Source organism: Astyanax mexicanus, chromosome 13 (genome assembly GCF_023375975.1).
Source record: "Astyanax mexicanus isolate ESR-SI-001 chromosome 13, AstMex3_surface, whole genome shotgun sequence".
In the NCBI taxonomy this organism is placed as follows: domain Eukaryota; kingdom Metazoa; phylum Chordata; class Actinopteri; order Characiformes; family Acestrorhamphidae; genus Astyanax; species Astyanax mexicanus.
This window is the reverse complement of record NC_064420.1, coordinates 49,266,211-49,285,621: the sequence shown is the minus strand read 5'-3', so window position 1 is coordinate 49,285,621 and position 19,411 is coordinate 49,266,211. Positions and strand designations below refer to the sequence as shown.

The 19,411-nt window shown below is 34.3% G+C and overlaps 1 protein-coding gene across 1 annotated transcript; it reads left to right on the top strand.

Moving 5' to 3' along the window:
• Window positions 1-893: 893 nt before the first annotated feature.
• On the top strand, window positions 894-18,785 carry zgc:114123 (uncharacterized protein LOC569174 homolog). Its single transcript, XM_022666452.2, has 16 exons — window positions 894-1,279; window positions 1,366-1,397; window positions 2,483-2,662; window positions 4,812-4,937; window positions 5,292-5,354; window positions 6,198-6,374; window positions 6,665-6,745; window positions 8,752-8,890; window positions 10,381-10,457; window positions 10,575-10,623; window positions 12,336-12,460; window positions 13,039-13,146; window positions 14,012-14,079; window positions 14,165-14,192; window positions 15,661-15,788; window positions 18,260-18,785. The coding sequence occupies exons 1-16, from the start codon at window positions 1,024-1,026 to the stop codon at window positions 18,426-18,428; spliced, it is 1,806 nt and encodes a 601-aa protein (XP_022522173.2). The 5' UTR covers window positions 894-1,023; the 3' UTR covers window positions 18,429-18,785.
• The last annotated feature ends 626 nt before the right edge of the window (window positions 18,786-19,411 follow it).

Below are 19,411 nucleotides of genomic sequence, written 5' to 3'. Positions count from 1 at the left end.
TAGTCTAATGAGTTGTGATATCAATGTAAGCCTTATATATAATATAATATAATATAATATGCAGCATTTACACAATACACAGCACACTCACACTTTCATCATCATTATAACTAGAAAAAGAAACAAAAAACACAGAGAACTCTGTAAATATTAAAAGAAGAAGTTCTTTCTTTTCTTTAGAGAAATTACAGATGAAGCCAGAGAGCGTTCAGAGTGAGTACTGTTTCCCACACCTTCAAATAAAGACTCTTTGAAACTGGAGAACAAAAACTGCTACAGGAAGAGCCACGTCTGGCTGACCCACATGGAAACAGCAGCTTTAGCCTTTAGCTCAGATTAACATGATGAAGGACTGAGTCTCGGTTTCATTAGCAGAGAAGAGAAGAATTAGAATTAGAGTGAATCTAACAGGTGAAGAAGAAGTTCTGCAGTTATAAAGTCATTGATAAGATAAAGATAAAATATGAAAACAACTTGTCTGGACCACGTTTACGACCAATAGAGTATAAATATATATATATAAATCTCACAAACAAACATGGCTCTAAATAATTGAAATAATATTTTTTTTTCTTAGTTGCTAGTTCGAATATGATGATTTATTAACACACAGTCACATAAAACTACAAAAAAAATATATATATATAATTTATTCACATTTATTTGTGCATTTCACTATATTAATGCAAAATTACATTATTGTACACACAATGTACAATAACTATAGAGTAATGCCATGTTTTGTGTTTTATTAATTTCATTTATTTCATTAAACAAATGTTAAACTTGAACTCTTAAAGCAGAGTGGGTGGGCGTGGTCTGGAGGGCTTAATTGGTGGACCAATCAGGTGATGGCAATTAAGTTTAATACTGATCTGTGGCTGGAGGACGGGTTTGGTTTGTTGTGAGGTTTTGAGGTTGGACAGAATGATATGAAGGGTCTATATTTCAGCAGATATTAATAAATATATTGATTATATTGATCAGTATTGGTCTGATTGCAGAGGACAGTGCAGGTGGAGGATGGACAGGTGTGTGTTCACACCTGGCCGGTGTCAGGTGTCTCTGAGTGAGATTCTGGGCCTGCAGAACCAGCCAGTGTGTGAGGAGCAGGCCTGGGCGCTGTGTTACCAGCTCTGCTCGCTGCTGGAGCCCAACTTCAGCGCAGACCTGGGGGACGGGTTCGGCTCCTGGAAGAGCTTCCGGCTGCCTGGGCCTGAGGGCATCCTGTTCTCCAGCGATGGGAGCATCTCAGTGAGGATAGACAGTACTGAGACTGGTAGGAACTGGGTCAGATCTTCACGGGGTTCCTCAGAACTGGTCCGGCTTCTGTCTTTAAACCCACTGTTTCTCCTGTTTCATTAGATGAGCAGTTTCTGATGGAGACTGAAGATCAGGTAAGCAGTGATCACCTTATGCTAAATGTACACCAGATAATTTACAGATAAAGACCTTTAATCTCACATCTAAAGAAAAAACCCAGATTTTCTAAGTCACAAACTAAGCCATTATCAGGCTGAAGTGACTCAAATCTGATTTTTTCATGGCTGTGTGAACGTGCCAAATCAGATTTAAGTCACTTTCAAATCTGGTCCTAAATCAGATGACCTATCCAATCCATGGACATGCAACATGAATGTGACCAGTCAAATCTGATTTCATGCGTCTTTTTGTTTTTACGCATTAGTATTTGTATTAGCATTAGCATTAGCTCTTCGTGCTTCTCTCTCGTACCCACACATCTCTTGGTGCAGCTGCAGCAAAAGCAAGACGCCCGGCCTTTTTTCACCTCCTGCTCAATATGGCTCATATCTGATTTTTTCATGGCTGTGTGAACGTACCAAATCTGTTTTTTTTTTTTTTTTTTTTATATAACTCAAATCAGATTTAAGTCACTTTCATATGTGCTCCTAAATCAGAAGATGTCAAATTTGAATTCATGCATCTTTTTGCTTGTACGCATTAGTATTAGCATTAGCATTAGCGCTACGTGCTTCTCTCTCGTACCCACACTGCATCTCTCGGTGCAGCTATAGCTGCAAAAAAAACAGCAAAAGCAAACCTCCTGAATCTGAGCATGAACTTCAGAGCAGCTGTTTACTGTTTCTCCACTCCAGCAAAAGATGCTCCACATATGAGCTGCTAACTCATCCATTTCCCTTTATAAAGCTACGAGTCTCTCGTCTCTCTAATATGAGGGTTTTTGTTGTTGGTGAAGAAGGAGACGTTTATACAGGTATCAATGTGAAGCATGTGAGACGTTTCAGGAACAGATTCAGATTCATTCACATTACACACAGATACAGATCACTTACATTTACAGTGAATGTAAACCAACAAGATAGACAAATCTGATCTGAGCAAAAAAATCTGATTTGAACAACGTGGCTTGTAATGTGAATGTAGCCTTATATTGAGAATATCTAGAATTATGTATTATTAGTTAAATAGAAAAAGAAGCTGTGTGTGTACGCTGTAACAGACTGTGGACTACGTGGGGCGTCTGATGTACTCGTGTCTGGACTGGGGGCTCGGAGCGGACGTGGAGCGGGAGCTGGACGAGACGCTGGAGCTGCTGGTGTCTCAGATGACCAAAGTGGACATCAGACTGGGAGCTGATCACTGTCTTCAGCCCATATTCAGCATTACTGAGGTTCTACAGGTGGGACAGTTCAGAACAGTATAGACCCAGTATAATCATATTGTACTGGTTTATTACTGGGGGTGTGTATTAAAGGTGAAATCTGGTGTGAAATGGACTTTGGTTGTAGTGAAACATGATATCAAGTACAATTTTGTGTGGAATAGCTCACCTCCATTATTCTTCAGCATTCCCAAATACACAGCATATAGCCGATGCTCCCAACAGGCTTACAATATTAGTAATGGGGGCATAAAGCTGCCCATGCAAAGAAATGGCTGTTTTACATCATTAACAAACTCAAAGTAGATCCACACTTCATTGATAGAATTCTGAGGGTCCTGACATTTAAAACGAGGCACTGAGAATTTTAAAAGTGCACATAAAACACTGTTTAAACACACATTACCTTTAGGTAGTTTATTAAAACACTGTTTAGGGTGTTCTCTAGGCGCCTCCATTTAGAAATAGTGTCACTAAGTCCACTGATGAGCACGAATGAATATATAGGATAGAGGAAATGAAAATCTAGCAATGAAGAGTGAAGCTCTCTTTGATGCGCAACATGGGTCAAAAGTGAATCGGCTGAGTTTAAATTTTCTGTATCTTCATAATAAATTAATTCAGATATCCAGTATCCAAGGTATTCCTCAATTAACTTGTTTTTATCATAGTACATCCTTATTTAATCATTTACTTTCTTACTTTCTGAATAAAAGCTCTTTTTGTATCACTACCCCTCTAATGCGCAACATGGGTCAAAAATGAATGAAACCCTCAGCCATGCATGAAGTTCCATAACAAAATTAATGGGGTAGTGATACAAAAAGGGCTTTTATTCAAAAAGTAAGAAAGGATAAAATAAAAAGGATATGCTATGATTTTTAAAAACAAGTCAATAGATGAATACATTGGATACTAAATGACTAAATTAATTTATTGCTAAGATGTACCAAAAAAACCCTAAGCCATACCTTGAAGTTACATAGAAAATGAATGCGGGTCATGTTTGACCCATGTTGTGCATTAGAGGGGGTGTGCATATGTTGCACATCAAAGGGTTAATAGTGCCCATGTGAAAAAGAAGTATACTTAAGTTATGTTATTTTGGAACCAATAATTTGTACTTAATTACTACTTATTTGTAATTAAAATGATATAAATTTGCACTAAATTTATATTGAGTATACTAGTCGTATGTTATTTTCGCCACTATTTAATATAATTTAAGTGTATATGTGTGAGCTGTCCAACTGAACATTAAAATCTATTAAAAATGTGATTATAGATTTAACATCACAAATTTTGAGGAGTGTATAAAAACTGGAGAAAACAAAAGCAATATATCTTTTTTTTTTTTTAAGTTATTTTACCGACACTAAAGTAAACTTTTTAGGTATAAATTTAACACACAAAAGTTCATTATCTATCACAATTTGTCAACACAAAATTAATTAATTTGACTGAAGTAGAGTTTTACTGCAGAAATATCGACTCCTTTAGACTCATTTAGTAAAAGTATAGTTTTATCATAAAAAGCACAGTTTCATAAAATAATACTAAGCATATATTTTTACTAAGTACATCACCAGTATAAAATCAGCACAGCCAAATAAAGTATACTTTTTCAAAGTAGACTGAAATACAGATTTAGTAGGTAAAAATGTAAATGTAAGTATAAGTAGAAAAAGTATACTTGAATTATTGCACATATAGTTCAAGTACACTATTATTATGGTTATATATAGATTTTTAATGTTCAGTCAGACAGCAGCTCACACAAATATACTTAAATTATATTAAATAGTGGCGAAAATAACATACGACTAGTATACTCAATATAAGTTTAGTGCAAATTTATATCATTTTAATTACAAATAAGTAGTAATTAAGTACAAATTATTGGTTCCAAAATAACATAACTTAAGTATACTTCTTTTTCACAAAAATAGTGTATAAATAGTGGTTTCTTTGCATGGGCAGCTCTATGCCCCCATCACTTGCATTGTTAGCCTGTTTGAAGCATCAGCTAAAAGCGCTGTATTTTAAGGAAAGCTGAGGAAGAAAAGAGGTGGGATATTCAAACAAAAGTTTGTACTAACGTTCATGTTTCACTACAACACAAGTACATTTTACACCAGAGTTCTCCTTTAATTGTGTATCATTACAGGTTTGTGAGGAGCGCCTGTTTAACCCAAGTCAGGCTCTCCAACATTACCGAAGTGTGTGTTCCACCCTGTACTCCCACACCATCGAGCTCTGCCACTACCTGCAGATCATCCAGCAGAGCAAGGAGGTGAGGGGGTGGAGCCTGGCTTTAGAAAAGCTTCCTGGGCCAATCACTGACCCTGGTGGGGCTCCATCACTAACACTTATTCATATGTAGGTCCAGCATTAAAAACCTGAGATGAGAGTTTGTTTCATTAACACAAAACTTGGATAAAAATGGACTTTATTTGGCTTCTAAAGCTTCTTTTTTTTAGCTAAAGTGCTTGTTCTGAAGTCTAGGCTACTATAATCCAGTAATGTTGGCATAACTCTATTCTGCAGTAGAAGTGTATAATTTCAGAATCTTTGCTTTATTTGTCTCATTTTCTCTTTCTCCGTTCCTTTAAATTGAATTAACTCAATTAATTTGTTTCTATTTCAGAGTTTGCAGAAAATGATCGTGGAATCTGAGACCAGTCTGGTGCAAAATATCACAACCAACTGGGTAAGCAAGTGCTCTGTGTTTGTGCTAGAAATAACATACTTGTGATGGTACAGGTACTCTATCACAGTCTAAATCAGTTTATTTTTATTATTTAGATTCCGATTAGCTGCTATAGCAATAGATGTAGCTATATATATATATATATATATATATATATATATATATATATATATATATATATATATATATATATATATATATATATATATATATATATATATATATTAGTGAAGCTAAAAAAAATAGAATACCATTAAAAAGGTGAAACTTGTATATTGTATTTGTAGTAAGATGTATTAAACACAGAGTGATCTATTTAAAGCGTTTTTTTTATTTTATTGTTGATTATTATGGTGTACAGCCAATAAAAACCCATAAATCAGAAAATTCTAATACTATGTAAGACCAATTGGTACTTTTGTCAGTGTGGGCATTGTGCCAAATCCTGCTGGAAATTGAAATCTGCATCTCTATAAAAGTTGTCAGCATATGGAGGCATGAAGTGCTGTCAGATTTGGACTTTAGACTTGATAATAAAACACAGTGGATCAACACCAGCAGATGACAGACATGACTCTCCAAACCATCACTGATCATCAGTAAATTTTACATTTCATTTAAAGTAAATCAAGGGAGCAGAATCTGGAGGAAGAGTGGAGAGACACACAGTCCAAACTGCTCGAGGTCTAGTGTGAAGTTTCCACCAATCAGTGATGGAATATATATATACACTTTTTTTTTCCTTTTACCTGTTTTTGTAATTAATATCATAATGATTTAGTGATTTATTTAATAAATCAGATGCTTTCCCTCCTCCTCCTCCTCCTCCTCCTCCTCCATCAGACTGGTGCTCCAGAGTTTGGCTGGAAGGATCTGATGGAGGAGCTCAGTAGAGGGGTGGTGTTGCGCCCCCCGAAGGTGAAACCGGGCACCAGCGCCTCCCTGCCTGTGGACACTTCACCCTTCAGTCAGCTGCTGCAGGACATCCAGCTCAGACGCTACACACTGCGCAAAGTACAGGTCAGCAGACCTGCTCTTTTTTTCACCTGTTAAATAGACTGCTGGTTTCTTTTAAATGGTTTCTGTTCTTGTTTTTCTGCCTAATGCTTGTCTTGACGTTTTTTTTGTTGCTGATTTTTTTACGAGAGCTGGCACATTTAACTCGTTCATTTATATTAATTACAGAACAAATAACACCAAAAATAAAATAAGTATAATAGTAAAATAGTATTTACAGCATCTGTTACTGACTGATCTTCATTACAGTGAACTTTAACCAGCTAATCTTTATTGGTTCCCTCTTCTTCCAGACGGGGCGGAAGGATCAGAGCAAGTCGGACCCTCATCAGGCCCTGCTCAGCGTTATACGCTCAGGACCTAAACTCCGTCCAGTAAGAGTCAACTTTAATTTAACAGCTTTACTTATTTAGTAAAAAATAAATACCTGACAAAAGTATCCAAATCATTGAATTTCAAGCAGTGCTGTCAATCAGATAAAAACATCAAACACACTTGTTCTTCTTAATTTGTTGTATTTTCTCTATTACAAAGAAGTATATTTGATAGCTGGGTCAGATCAAGACCAGATTACGTTCTCACTACAAGCGAACCGCTCCAGAAAAAAATCAGTTCTGGCTACTACTCTAAAGTTTTGTGCATGATGGAGCCAAACGTTACGAACTGGTCCTGTGATTTTAAATAACTAATAAAATCTGTAAAAAAAAATAAAAAAAATAAAAATGACTTGTCACTTGTCTTTAAAGACTTTGGCTGCTTCCAGAAACCCCAAAAGTGTCTCCTTTTTCCTACCGATCCTCCTCCTCTCCTCCGTGACCCGGAAACTGATTTCGTGACGCCATCTTGCCGCCTGTCCGAATACCGTAGGAGACGAAAGAAGCCGCTTAAAATCCACCTGTAGTAGGCTTCCAACGGAGGTTACATCAGTGTATCCTACTCCGGAAGACTTTTAAGGATTTTCCAATGACATCACTGCATCCACGCCCACAGAGCACGCGAAAATGCGGAAGGCAACGCACAAATATACGCCATAAACATATTAATTAACTAGGTTCCTTATCTAATTAAACAGCCAGTAAAGCAGTAATATAATTTATAGTTTAGATAAACCGTATGCTCAGTAAAACTATATTTATGACCCTATGTGTATCATGTTATACATATAAAAACATATATTATTTATAATATGTATATATAATTTTAATTAATTCATTTATTTACTTATTTATTTTAACTTAGGGACTGATGAGGAACTGAATCCCTCATAAGGCTGAGGTCAGACAGGGCTGCCAGAGTCACTGGTCAGAGATGCGGCCTAAAATGCGTCTGGGAGTAAACAGGATTTTATTGGAATATCTGAATTTTTAGCTGTGTGTGATAGTAATGTTCTGAAACGTGCTGAAAGTGAGCGTTGTGATTGGCTCAGTTCAACGGCAGTCAACATCCTATCTAAAAGGGATCAGCTGTCCCATTTCCCCAATTACAGCTCCTTCCCTCCATTCCTCCTCCTCCTCTCCTCTCCTCCATTCCTCCACCTTCTTCCGGGGTAGGAGAGGAGGAGTAGGAGAGGAGGAGTAGGAGAGGAGGAGTAGCAAAAGTTTCTGGACGCAGCCTTTGTAATTGTCTCTTGGGCTCACATTTTTCCTGGTCTTGTATAGTGCTCCACTAGTGGTCAACCTTGGTACTTCACCTACAGAAATATATTTCAATTAATAGGTTTCTGGACATAGTGGCATTGGGGGCGGGGGCAATGAAAAAGAAGATATTTTAGCAAGGGAAGCAAGAAACCAGAGACTCACTTGGAACTATGTTCCGATTACGGATGTCTACCATCTAGTCGAAGTTCACTGTAGAAGAAAATGGCAAGATAAATGGTCCAGCAATCCACAAATTAACTTTATTAAATACCCCCCATCATTAATATTAAATGCAATATTGACTCCCTTAATAGACAAGATCAGACAATCATGACTAGGTGAAGAATTGGACCTCCTCCTGTCTATGATACTCCTCAAACTATTAAACACATCTTAGTAGACTGCCCTGCACTTTTAACCTCCACAAATAACTTTTTTATAGGGTTACAAATATGAAAGAACTGTTTGAAAAAGATTCCATCAGCTAAAATACTTCCTTATTTTTCTGGAAGTCCTTCATATAAAGAAACTGATTTAAGTCTGTGCTCTATGCTCAAGTCACGAACATTTGTCAATGCCATAAAATAGCCAATATGTTGCTGATATGGCACAAAACACAAACAAACAAAACAGAAATATATATTAAAACACAAGGAGCATAAGTCAGCACACACGAAAAACATTACAACCATACATCCCTGGGTTGTAACACACCTTTTCACCTGTTCTGTTTTATTGTGTAGGTCTCAGAGCGTAACCTAAAGCCCAGAGTCCTGAATCCTAAACAGGAGACCAGCCTGCATGAGCTGCTGATGCAGGAGATCCGATCAGCTGACCCGGTGAAGCTACTGAACTCCTGCAGGAGGGGTCAGTCTTATAAAGGTATGGCTTTTTAAATCTGGAGACTCTTCTTATTGAGCTGTTTGTGTCCAAAATTACTGTTTGAAACTATTGAAAAACGGTTAAAGCGCTGCCATTATGATCAGGAGATCGCTGGTTCAAATTCTGTTCATGTAGTTCGTGTAGCATCAGCTGCCGGAGCCCCGAAAGAGCACAATTGGCCTTGCTCTCTCTGGGTGGGTACAGTACAGTAGATGGTGCTCTTTCCCCTCATCGCTCCTAGGGCTGCGTCTGTGAGCTGATGTATCAGAACTGAGTCGCTGCGCTTTCCTCCGAGCGTTAGCGCTGTGATGCTACTCGGCAAAAAGTTCAAAAAGAGGCGGAGTCTGACTTCACATGTATCAGAGCAGGCGTGTGCTAGTCTTCACCCTCCTTGTGTTCGGGCATTAATAATGGTATTGTAAATTGGGGAGAAAATGTGATTAAAAATAGAAATAAAATTCTAAAAAATAAGAAAACACCTGGATTAGTATCAATAATAACGTGTCTCTTGTGTTGAAGCAGAGTTTAATGTTTAAATTTTAAATTAACACTGTGTAACAAAGCAATTTTATACAAGATTCACTCTGATTGAACACATTAACTGTACATATATAGAAGAATAGAGTTCACCTTCATTTTATTAAACTACTTTTCTACATTTTAGTGGTTTTATTTAATGTAGGGGTGTTTTTTGTGGCATGTCCGCAGTGCTGCCTAGTTACGTTTATTATTAAATCATTGTTTTAAGTGATTAAATAACACATTTTATTTTAAAATATGTAAAAAGATTCCTTATGTCTTAGCAATGTTTTTGAATAATATGGGAATTTCAATTGTTAGCTATTTTCATACAAATATTTATCTATTTTAATGCCCTGTCCATGCTGTCATTTTGTGATAACCCCGCCCCTTTTAAAAAGTCATTTTTGACATCATTATTAATCAGTGACATCACAACCTTCACACTGTTTCATTTTTAAAGGGACTGAAGAGACTTTCTGCTGCATGTTCAATACTAAAGTCATTCAAACCAGAAACCAGAACATGTTTTATATTTTCTCAGTCAGCTTTATGAGGTAGAGTCACCTGCAATTCAGGCTTTCAGTTAACAGCTGTGCTGAACTCATCAAGAGTTAATTACTTGAATTTCTTGTCTCATAATAAAGTGTTTGAGAGCATCAGTTAAAGTAAAGTAGTGAAGAGGTAGAGTTACAGGTATACAGTGAATAGTGAATATTTGAATTATGTTCGAATCCAGATTATGAGAAGCAACAACTACTCAACTAAGTAAAGAAAAAATACTTTAGGAAATGAAGGTCTGTCCATCTGAAAATAACAATTTCAAGACCTTTTGAAAGTATCCTCAAGTGCGGTCACAGCAAAGACCATCAAAACATTATGATGAGGAAACTGGCCCTCATCAGGACCATATTTTTAAGTTACTACATGATTCACACCTGTTAAATTATGTCTCCTGTCCTTTTAATAAGAATCATCTCATGAAGACGTGACCTCCAGCTCTCCGAATCCACTCCCTCATCCCAGCCAACAGGGGGCGCCATCCAAGGTGAGATACAGCAGCCTGCATCCTTTAACAGCTTCTGAACATTTTCATCCAGATAATAATAAAGTTAATAATAAAGAAGAAGGAAAAGCTGAGATGTAGCTTTTTTTTTTTTTTTAGGGAGGGACGTGTAAAGGCAGCTCTCCTGCACTGGACGACAGTTTTACAGGTACTCTACTTGTTTTTATCTTATTTAATTATCATTTAAAATAATAAGGGGCTTTTTTTTGTAGAGTAATAAAGGTCGTCATTAATTTTATTCACATATTTCTTTGAAAAACAAGTTTAAAACATACAATTTACATTATGTTGCATTTACATTATGTAAAATGGGATTCGTTATTTGAAAAGTGTTTATAATAAGTGAGCAATTCAGTCTGAGGACAAACATTGAGAACTGCTTAATAGAGAACTTTGACCAATAGGAAGTCAGGAGGAGAATTCAAGTCACTCAATTTTGTGATTTGTTTTAGCTGTTTTTTTCACATTTCTTTTTTTTTTTTTTTTAGCTTATTTAGTTTAGTTTTTATTGATTCATCTGTAGTTAAATTTTTTAGTTTTTAGCAGAGGTGGAAAAAAGTACTGAAAAACTGTAATTAGATAAAAGTACCTTTACTTTGCCAAAATTCTACTCAAGTAAAATACCCATCTAAAAATCTACTCAAGTAAAAGTAAAAGAGTACTTAATTTAAAATGTACTTTGAGTAAAAGTTACATAGTTACTTTTAATTATTTGATGTAAAAAAAAGCAAATCATAAATTAAATCGTATAAATAATAATGAATTATTATTCCACATAATAATTTGGATCTTTCAGGCAGTATTTGTTCAGACCACCCCATAAAACATTTTCAAGAACAAGTGGTTTCTATGATCCATTTTTTTCTTTACTTGTAAAAAGTTATGGTCATATATGTGACTACAAACTGTATTTTGATAGCAGCTTTAACTGGTATTTACATGTTTTTTTTTACATTTTAGCAGATTGTTTAATGATAAAAAAAAACGTATTACCACATGCTTTCTCAGGTTTAATGTGGAAGATTTAAAAGCTGCAGCTCTGTCCGGCGGGGCACATTTTGTATTGCATGAGGACGTTGTTGCCTCGTTATTGATCATCCGTGCCAATTTTTATTTTTTTTTAATTCAGACAATTTTTTTTTTCCCCCAGTATTTCATTTTTTACACAGTAACGTGGAGTTTTCCAATGTAGTGAAGTAAAATACTTGTCAAAATGTACTTGAGTAAAAGTAAAATTACCTATTTTAAAAACTACTTTAAAATTACAAATTACTCATAAAATCTACTCAATTACAGTAATGTGAGTAAATGTATTTCATTACTTTCCACCTCTGGTTTTTAGTTCTATTACCTTTTTGTCTTTTTACCTATGATTTTATGATTCCTACTCTTAAATTATTATTTTTTACCTTATTTGTTTTATATTTTAATATTTTTAAAACATATCTTTTTAAAATAAGTATCTTATATATCTTATTAAAATACTGTTTTTTTATTATTACTTATTATTATTATTATTTTATTCTATTTACATTTTTGTTTTGTTGTTGTTGTCAGTCCCTTCCCTTTAAAATTGCTCGGCTACATTGGAAATAAGGGTTCAATGAGTTTAAATAAAGGTTGAAGGATAAATTACTGAGTGTTAAATTTACCTCTAAATGATTAATTATTTATTTAAGTACAGTTTAAAGCACAGTTTATTGTACCTTTAGATTTTTTTTTACTGTTAAAAACATAAGCTGTAATGTATTACTAATAATATATTTATTAATAACTCATAATTATGACTTTGTGTACTGTGTGTGTGTCCTGTGTGTGTGTGTGTGTGTGTGTGTGTGTGTGTGTGTGTGTGTGTATCAGGTGAGGGGAAGGTGAGGTTCTTGCCTGGTCTCTCCTCCACGCCGATGGGTACGACTGCAGGATGCAAGCTGGCCAATAGGAAGCGCCGGGCCAGATCATTCGCCAGCCACCGCGAGATTCACCTGGTACCTTTCAGAAATCTTTATTTAAAGATTTTCAGCTTAATTCTGAGATTTAAGGAGTATTAATTTATTATTTATTTCCAGGTTTCTCCTTTTTCTGTAGATTTTACAATCATAAACATAAAAAATGTGAAACTCATATATTATATAGATGTATTAATAAACACAGAGTGATCTGTTTAAAGCGTTTATTTATTTTATTGTTGATGATTATGAAGCTTACAGCCAATAAAAACCCAAATATCAGTGTCTCAGGAAATTACAATACTATATAAAACCAATTGGTACTTTTGGCAGTGTGGGCAGTGTGCCAATTCCTGCTGGAAAATGAAATCTTGCTGTTGCTGGGGTGTTGCTTAATAGTTTCTGTTGTATTTTCACCCGTGATCACTGTACAATCACTATATTGTGCACTGGTTAAGATGAATGTAACGCGTAGTTGCTGTAGTCAGGATATAGTGTAGGATTTTCCCTTTTAAAGTCTATTTTTTAAAGTAACACTAAAGTTATGTTGCTACTATTTCTAAATACCTATAGTATTATAACTATTAAGTGTTTTAACCAGTTTTTATCATTTTAAGGCTCTAAAAAGCAGGGTGACCGTTCCCATGACGATTGCTGATGTGATTAAAATGCACCAATCCAGTGATGAGAAAACCACGTCGTGTGACGCTGTCAGGAACTGGCGGGTGAGTTGTGTCCAGTGTCTTATTTGATTTTAGTGACTTTTATTTTGTTTTATTTGATATATTTGACATACACTACCAGTCAAAAGTTTGAACACACATGATGCCAAGATGCATGAAAAAACTGTGATTAAAAACTAGCAGGGTTATTCCACCAAATATTGATTATTTCTGAACTCTTAAAACTTTATGAATACGAACTTGTGTTTTCTTTGCATTATTTGAGGTCTGAAAGCTCTGCATCTTTTTTTGTTATTTCAGCCATTTCTCATTTTCTGTAAATAAATGCTCTAAATGACAATATTTGTATTTGGAATTTGGGAGAAATGTTGTCTGTAGTTTATAGAATAAAACAACAATGTTCATTTTACTCAAACATAAACCTATAAATAGCAAATTCAGAGAAACTGATTCAGAAACTCTTTATTTTTTCCTGAGCTGTATATGTAGTGGCATTAAATGCTGCTTAAATTGCACTTTTAGTTTATCAATAAGAAAAGTAGTTATTTTACAATATACTTCAAGTGTATTAAAAACGATGTTTAAAAAAACATTCTTAAATCTACTTAAGTCCGCAGAAGAAATATGAAAAAAGCTAATAAAAGCACAACCTAATGTTTTATTTTGTATTTAAATAATTACAATTGAATAATACTTAAGTAGCTGTAAGTTGTCCCAAAATAGTACATTTAGTATGTAATTAAGTACATACTAATTTTAATGGGGCATTCCTGATGAGTGCCAGTTTCATCATATGCAGCAACTTTACATGTTTTAGTGTTAATATACAACGGTAAAAACATTTTATGAATTTATGGTGTGTGCAAATTTTTGACTGTTACTGTATGTAAATCTGTTTTTGGCTCAGGTGTGTTCGAGCTGCATGAAGAAGAGTGTGTATTTCACCTTCCATAACTCCTGCTCTCTCTGCAGTAGGTACGGTTTCTTTATTTTACGAGTCTAAATCTGCTCATCTTTTGTATTTTTATATTAACGTTTTATTTTCTTTATCTATTTACAGGGTTGTGTGTCCAGACTGTCGTATAGAGGTACTGTTCTTCCATCATCTTTATTTATTGTCATGTAATAAATCTGCTAAAAGACAGATATAAGCTCTATGGGGCTGGGTGATATGGTCAAAATGTGTATATATATCACAATATATTTCTTAATTTCAGTCGATACGATATAATTTCGATTATATTGATATAAACATATAAAAGCCAATACTTGTGGTGTTCTTTTTGTAATTCTATACTGACAGAGCTGGGTGATATGGTAAAAATAGTACTAGTGCATCTCAAGAAATTAGAATATCATTGAAATATCATTTATTTTATTTCAGTAATTCAGTTGAAAATGTGAAACTCACATATTATATACATGTATTAAACACAGAGTGATCTATTTTAAGCGTTTATTTCTTTTATTGTTAATGAGTATGGCTTAAAGCCAATGAAAACCCCCAAAATCAGTGTCTTTTTTTTTTTTTACAGCGTCAAAGGGATTGAAAATATGTAAGAAGAAATTAGAAATAATATTGAATAAAATAGTAAAAAATAAATAATTTTAAAACAGCATTTAATATATATTAATAAATTATGTATGTAAAATAGAAAATTCTAAAACACCATAAAAAAACAAATTGACACTTAAAAAGTAAAACATTTATACAATATAAAATAAAGATAATAGTAATAATAGTAAAAGTAAAGTAAAATGATAAGAATAAGAAATGATATAAAATGAATAATAATTAACTAAAAACATAAGAATCTAAATATAAAACATTTGAATAAAAAATGGTAAATAAATAAATAAATATACATTTTTAAATAATAAGAAAAAGTGTGTTAAGTCCTGCTGGAAAATGAAATCTGCATCTCCATAAAAGTTGTCAGCCGAGGGAAGCATGAAGTGCTGTAAGATTTTGTGGGAAAACAAAACTGCACTGACTTTAGACTTGATAATAAAACACAGTGGATCAACACCAGCAGATGACAGACATGTCTCTCCAAACAACTTTTATGGAGATGTGGATTTCATTTTCCAGCAGGACTTGGCACACTGCCCACACTGGGGGGTTTCATTAGCTGTAAGCCATAATCATCAACAATAAAATACATAAACGCTTTATCTAGATAGTAAATTGGTAAAGTACATTTTCAATGATATTCTACTTTTTTGAGATGCACTAGTATATTATCTTTCCACCTTATCCTACAGGGAAAAGAATATTTTTGTATTTACATATTATATTTTTGATTCACATTTTCACATAACTTTTTCACAAAACTTTGGTGTATAGAGAACTTGTCTATGATTTAATTTGATCTTAGACTAGCTAATCAACCAATTAAACTTGACAAAAACCTTATTTATATCCCCTATAATGAGCAAACAGCTGGCCATGATTTTTTTCAGATGGGGAAATATGGTATATTCTAGTAATAATATATATTATTATTATATTGCTTTGTTTTACCGTCTGTCTGTGTGTCTCTGTCCTCGATGAAGATGCGTCTGCCGTTTAAATGGTGCGTGAATCTTCCCCTGAGCTTCTTTAAGAAAATTGTGCTGAATTCAGACAGTGAGCAGAGCCAGAGGAACTTCTGGAACGAGCGCTGGTCCTGGGACCCGTCCTGGTGAGTCAGAAGCACTGTGTACTGATTACGGATCATCTTCTAAAGTAAGATGGTTAAATTTTACTATTAACGTTAACGCGAAGCGGCAAAGCCAGAAATAGCTTCCCAAATATAACAAAACAGTTACATTTTATTTATTTATTTTTTTAGTTAGTCTTTTAATAAAGTGCATTAAAAAATATACTGTTGACTGTTTTTATGTCAGTATATATGTAACATACAGTGTGATCTTAAAATGACAATGTTCCCAGCACCCCTAAAACTATGTAAATTAAAAATATATATATATTTATTTTTAAGCACATGATTGCCTCTGATATTTAAACCAAAGAAAAGTATATGGCTAAACATATGTTTTTGTTCACATAACCGTTTTAATATTTTCTCATTTGGTGAAAAATATGTTTAAAATATTCTTAAAGTAACAGACCTGTCAAACGTGCAATAATATGTAATGTAATGTAATTTTCATTATATTGTTAAGATTATTAGAGTTGGTATGTGTACACTATTCAGATTTTTTGATATTCATGATACAGGAATAATATGCTGAAGTTTAAATTTTAAATGTACTATATCTAAATCTGAAGTGTACCTTTTTAAGCTTTGAGCAGCAGGTCTTCTAAAATGTATTTAAAAACATTCAGAATGATTTTTCACACAGTTCCGTTTTTGTTTCCTGTGCAGAAAACAGTCAGAATGTACCGATTTCCCCCGGGGTGAAACATTTGCATTATAATGGTTTAAATACCTTCCCTCTGTGTGGTTCCTCATTCAGAATCAGTCCAGACTACAACACTCCTTATAGCTTCAGTCAGTGTGAATGGGTGGGGCTGAACCGCTGCAGGGTAAAGAGGTGGAAAGGTAAACGCTCTGCTTTTGTTTTGAATGAATTCGGATCGAGCTGTTTACACGTGTGAACAGTGTGAAGCAGAGTGTGAACAGTGCACAAGTGTTTCTATATAGTGAGTGCGTAACTAAGCTAAAACTAATATTTTAAAATTAGGGCTGTGTTTAGAATTGTTTCCCTAATAATAAGAAACACATAAAAATAAATAAAATATAAATAACACATTAAAAAGAGGATCTTTAACATAAAATTACAGCAGATAAATAGGTAAAAAGCTTTATTAAGCACAATCACTATTGATCCAGAACTGATACAAATGCTTCCCTCTGCTGACAACTTTTATGGAGATGCGGAATTCATTTTCCAGCAGGACTTGGCACACTGCCCACACTGCAGAAAGTATCGATTGATCTTGTATAATATTTAAATTTTTATTTTTTTATTGGCTGTAAGCCAATTATATAATACATCTATATAATGAGTTTCATATTTTCAACTGAATTACTGAAATAAAGTAACTTTTCAATAATATTTGATTTTTTGCACTAGATGCACTAGTATATAACTACTGAAAAACCCAATAACTTAAATTATAAAATCCCTGATAGTTGTACAAAATGCAGAACAGAGAAGGGAACCCTGTTTTACTACATGTGGAAATGCAAACGTACAATAATTAAAAAATAAAAATAAAAACGGACAGTCTCTACCATAATTCACCAAAGAAATCCCTTTATTCTCAAGATCTGTATCATACCAAAAACACTGGCCCTAAAGAACACATGAGAGTAATATGCTTTTCCTTTGCTTATTCCATGCAAAGCTTTTTAATGCTGGACATTAGAAAAGTTGTGGATTTATTAAATTTCTTCTTGTTTATCGATTGAAAGACTTGCAAATACAATTTAACAAAAAATTGTCATGTTTAAGGTTTTTTTTTTTAGTAAACTTTATTAAAAATCATTTTTTTTGTTTACAAATACAAAAATCAAATACAAAATATCATCACATTTCATCACATTTTCTCACATATCAAAATAGTAACATTAAGTTAAAAGGTCAGAAAGTCCCATATTTTTATTGTTTTTTTTTCTATCAATAGCCCGTCTTCTTTTCAGTTCTCTTACAATTTGTTTAAACACAGTATCACTTGGTCTTCCTTTCCAGGGGTGGTCCTGATGAGTGCCAGTTTCATCATTTGATGGTCTTTTGAAAGTAATCTCAAGTACATTCACAGTATTAATTTATGTATAAGTACAATGTTTAGTACTCCACATGAGAGAAAACCAACACAGAGCCATTATTATTATTATTATTATTATTATTATTATTATTATTATTATTATTATTATTATTTGGGTGTTGGATCATTTATTCTCAGCATTGCAGTGATTAGCAGTGATTAGCAGTGATTAGCATGGTAGTGGTGTATGAGGTATTTTGTGTGTGTGTTTAGCTGGTACAGTGAGTGGATCAGATACAGCAGTGCTGTTGGAGTTCTTAAACACCTCATTGTTTCATTGTTGCTGCTCAGTGCTCCTACAGTATATGATCAGTGGAGCTGAAATATGGATGATGGAGGTGTTTGTGACTGATGGGTTTGGTTTTGTCCCTTTCCCAGGGTTCCTCTGGTTCTAGAAGCTTGTATGTCCAGCTCGGTGTCCCTCCACAGCCTGGCGATGAGGGACTGGCACAGTCAGGACGTCTGCTCGGGCTGCCAGGACCTTCTGGTGGAGGCCTGTGATACAGCACAGTCCCGTTGCCCGATCACTGACCCTCAGGAGATCTGACCCTCAGAACCGGGTCAGGCGTTTTTATCGCGTGCGGACGCTGCAGGTGGATGCTGGCGTGAATTTTTTTTGGTGTTTGTCTTAAGATATTGTTGTGTTTTTCTCATTTTTACACAGTATTTTGGTGCTTCTAAGCTCCACTTTAACACTGTTCCTATAGCCACGTTCACTGTGGAGGTGTGTCCTGTTTTTTTCCGTGTGCGTTTATTTTTTATTGTTAGAGATCTGGTTTAATTTTTGGGCTGCTAATCACGGTGGCGTTCACTCGTAACAGCGTTCTAGTTGTATGAAATGTTTACCTTTTTTTAAAGACAGTTTTAAATGTAATATTAAGGTAAATAAATGTATTTTTTTCTATATTTGGTCTCCTGTAGTCTCTCTTTGTTATTTATTTTTCTTTTTCTTTTTTTCCTTTTCTTTTCTGACTTGCATTAGCACAGTATTGCATGTCCCCACTGATTGACAGAATTTTAATCTAAAACCTGTTACGGTAAGTCCAAAAAAAAGTAAATAAATGCATATTTTTAGTTTACTTAAACTATTTTAATTTTTAAACTATTTTTAATCACTTCATTTGAGAGTGATTCAAAGTTTTTAAACACTTCTATTGGTTTAGTAGTCTAGTATCTGCAGTGCTGTATGATCCAGAGAAGCTGCTTTATTATTTTATCTTTCTTAACAATTACTTTATTACTGCTTTTCTTCATCTGCCAGACTCTAATTCTTCTCTCGTGTTACGCTGAGCTAAAGCTGTTTCCATATGGGTCAGCCAGACATCTTCCTGTAGCAGTTTCTGGTCTGTAACAATGGAAATATACTGAGATTTGGAAAAGGATTTTTTTTAAATGTCAGTTTCTGAAGTCTTTGTCTGTAGTAAAGCAGTGATATAACAGATGAAGTTACTACTCTCTATTGCAGCATTCACACACTTACAGCATATTCACACTTTCATCATCATAATAACTAGATAAAGACACAGAGAA

What these genes read in the sequence shown, in the direction of transcription:
- zgc:114123 (XM_022666452.2), top strand. Translation starts at nt 1,024, where the DNA reads ATGGACAGGTGTGTGTTCACACCTGGCCGGTGTCAGGTGTCTCTGAGT. An exon ending in TCCTGCTCTCTCTGCAGTAG is followed by an intron (nt 14,080 to 14,164) that starts GTACGGTTTCTT and finishes ATCTATTTACAG; the next exon opens with GGTTGTGTGTCCAGACTGTC. An exon ending in TGGTCCTGGGACCCGTCCTG is followed by an intron (nt 15,789 to 18,259) that starts GTGAGTCAGAAG and finishes TCCCTTTCCCAG; the next exon opens with GGTTCCTCTGGTTCTAGAAG.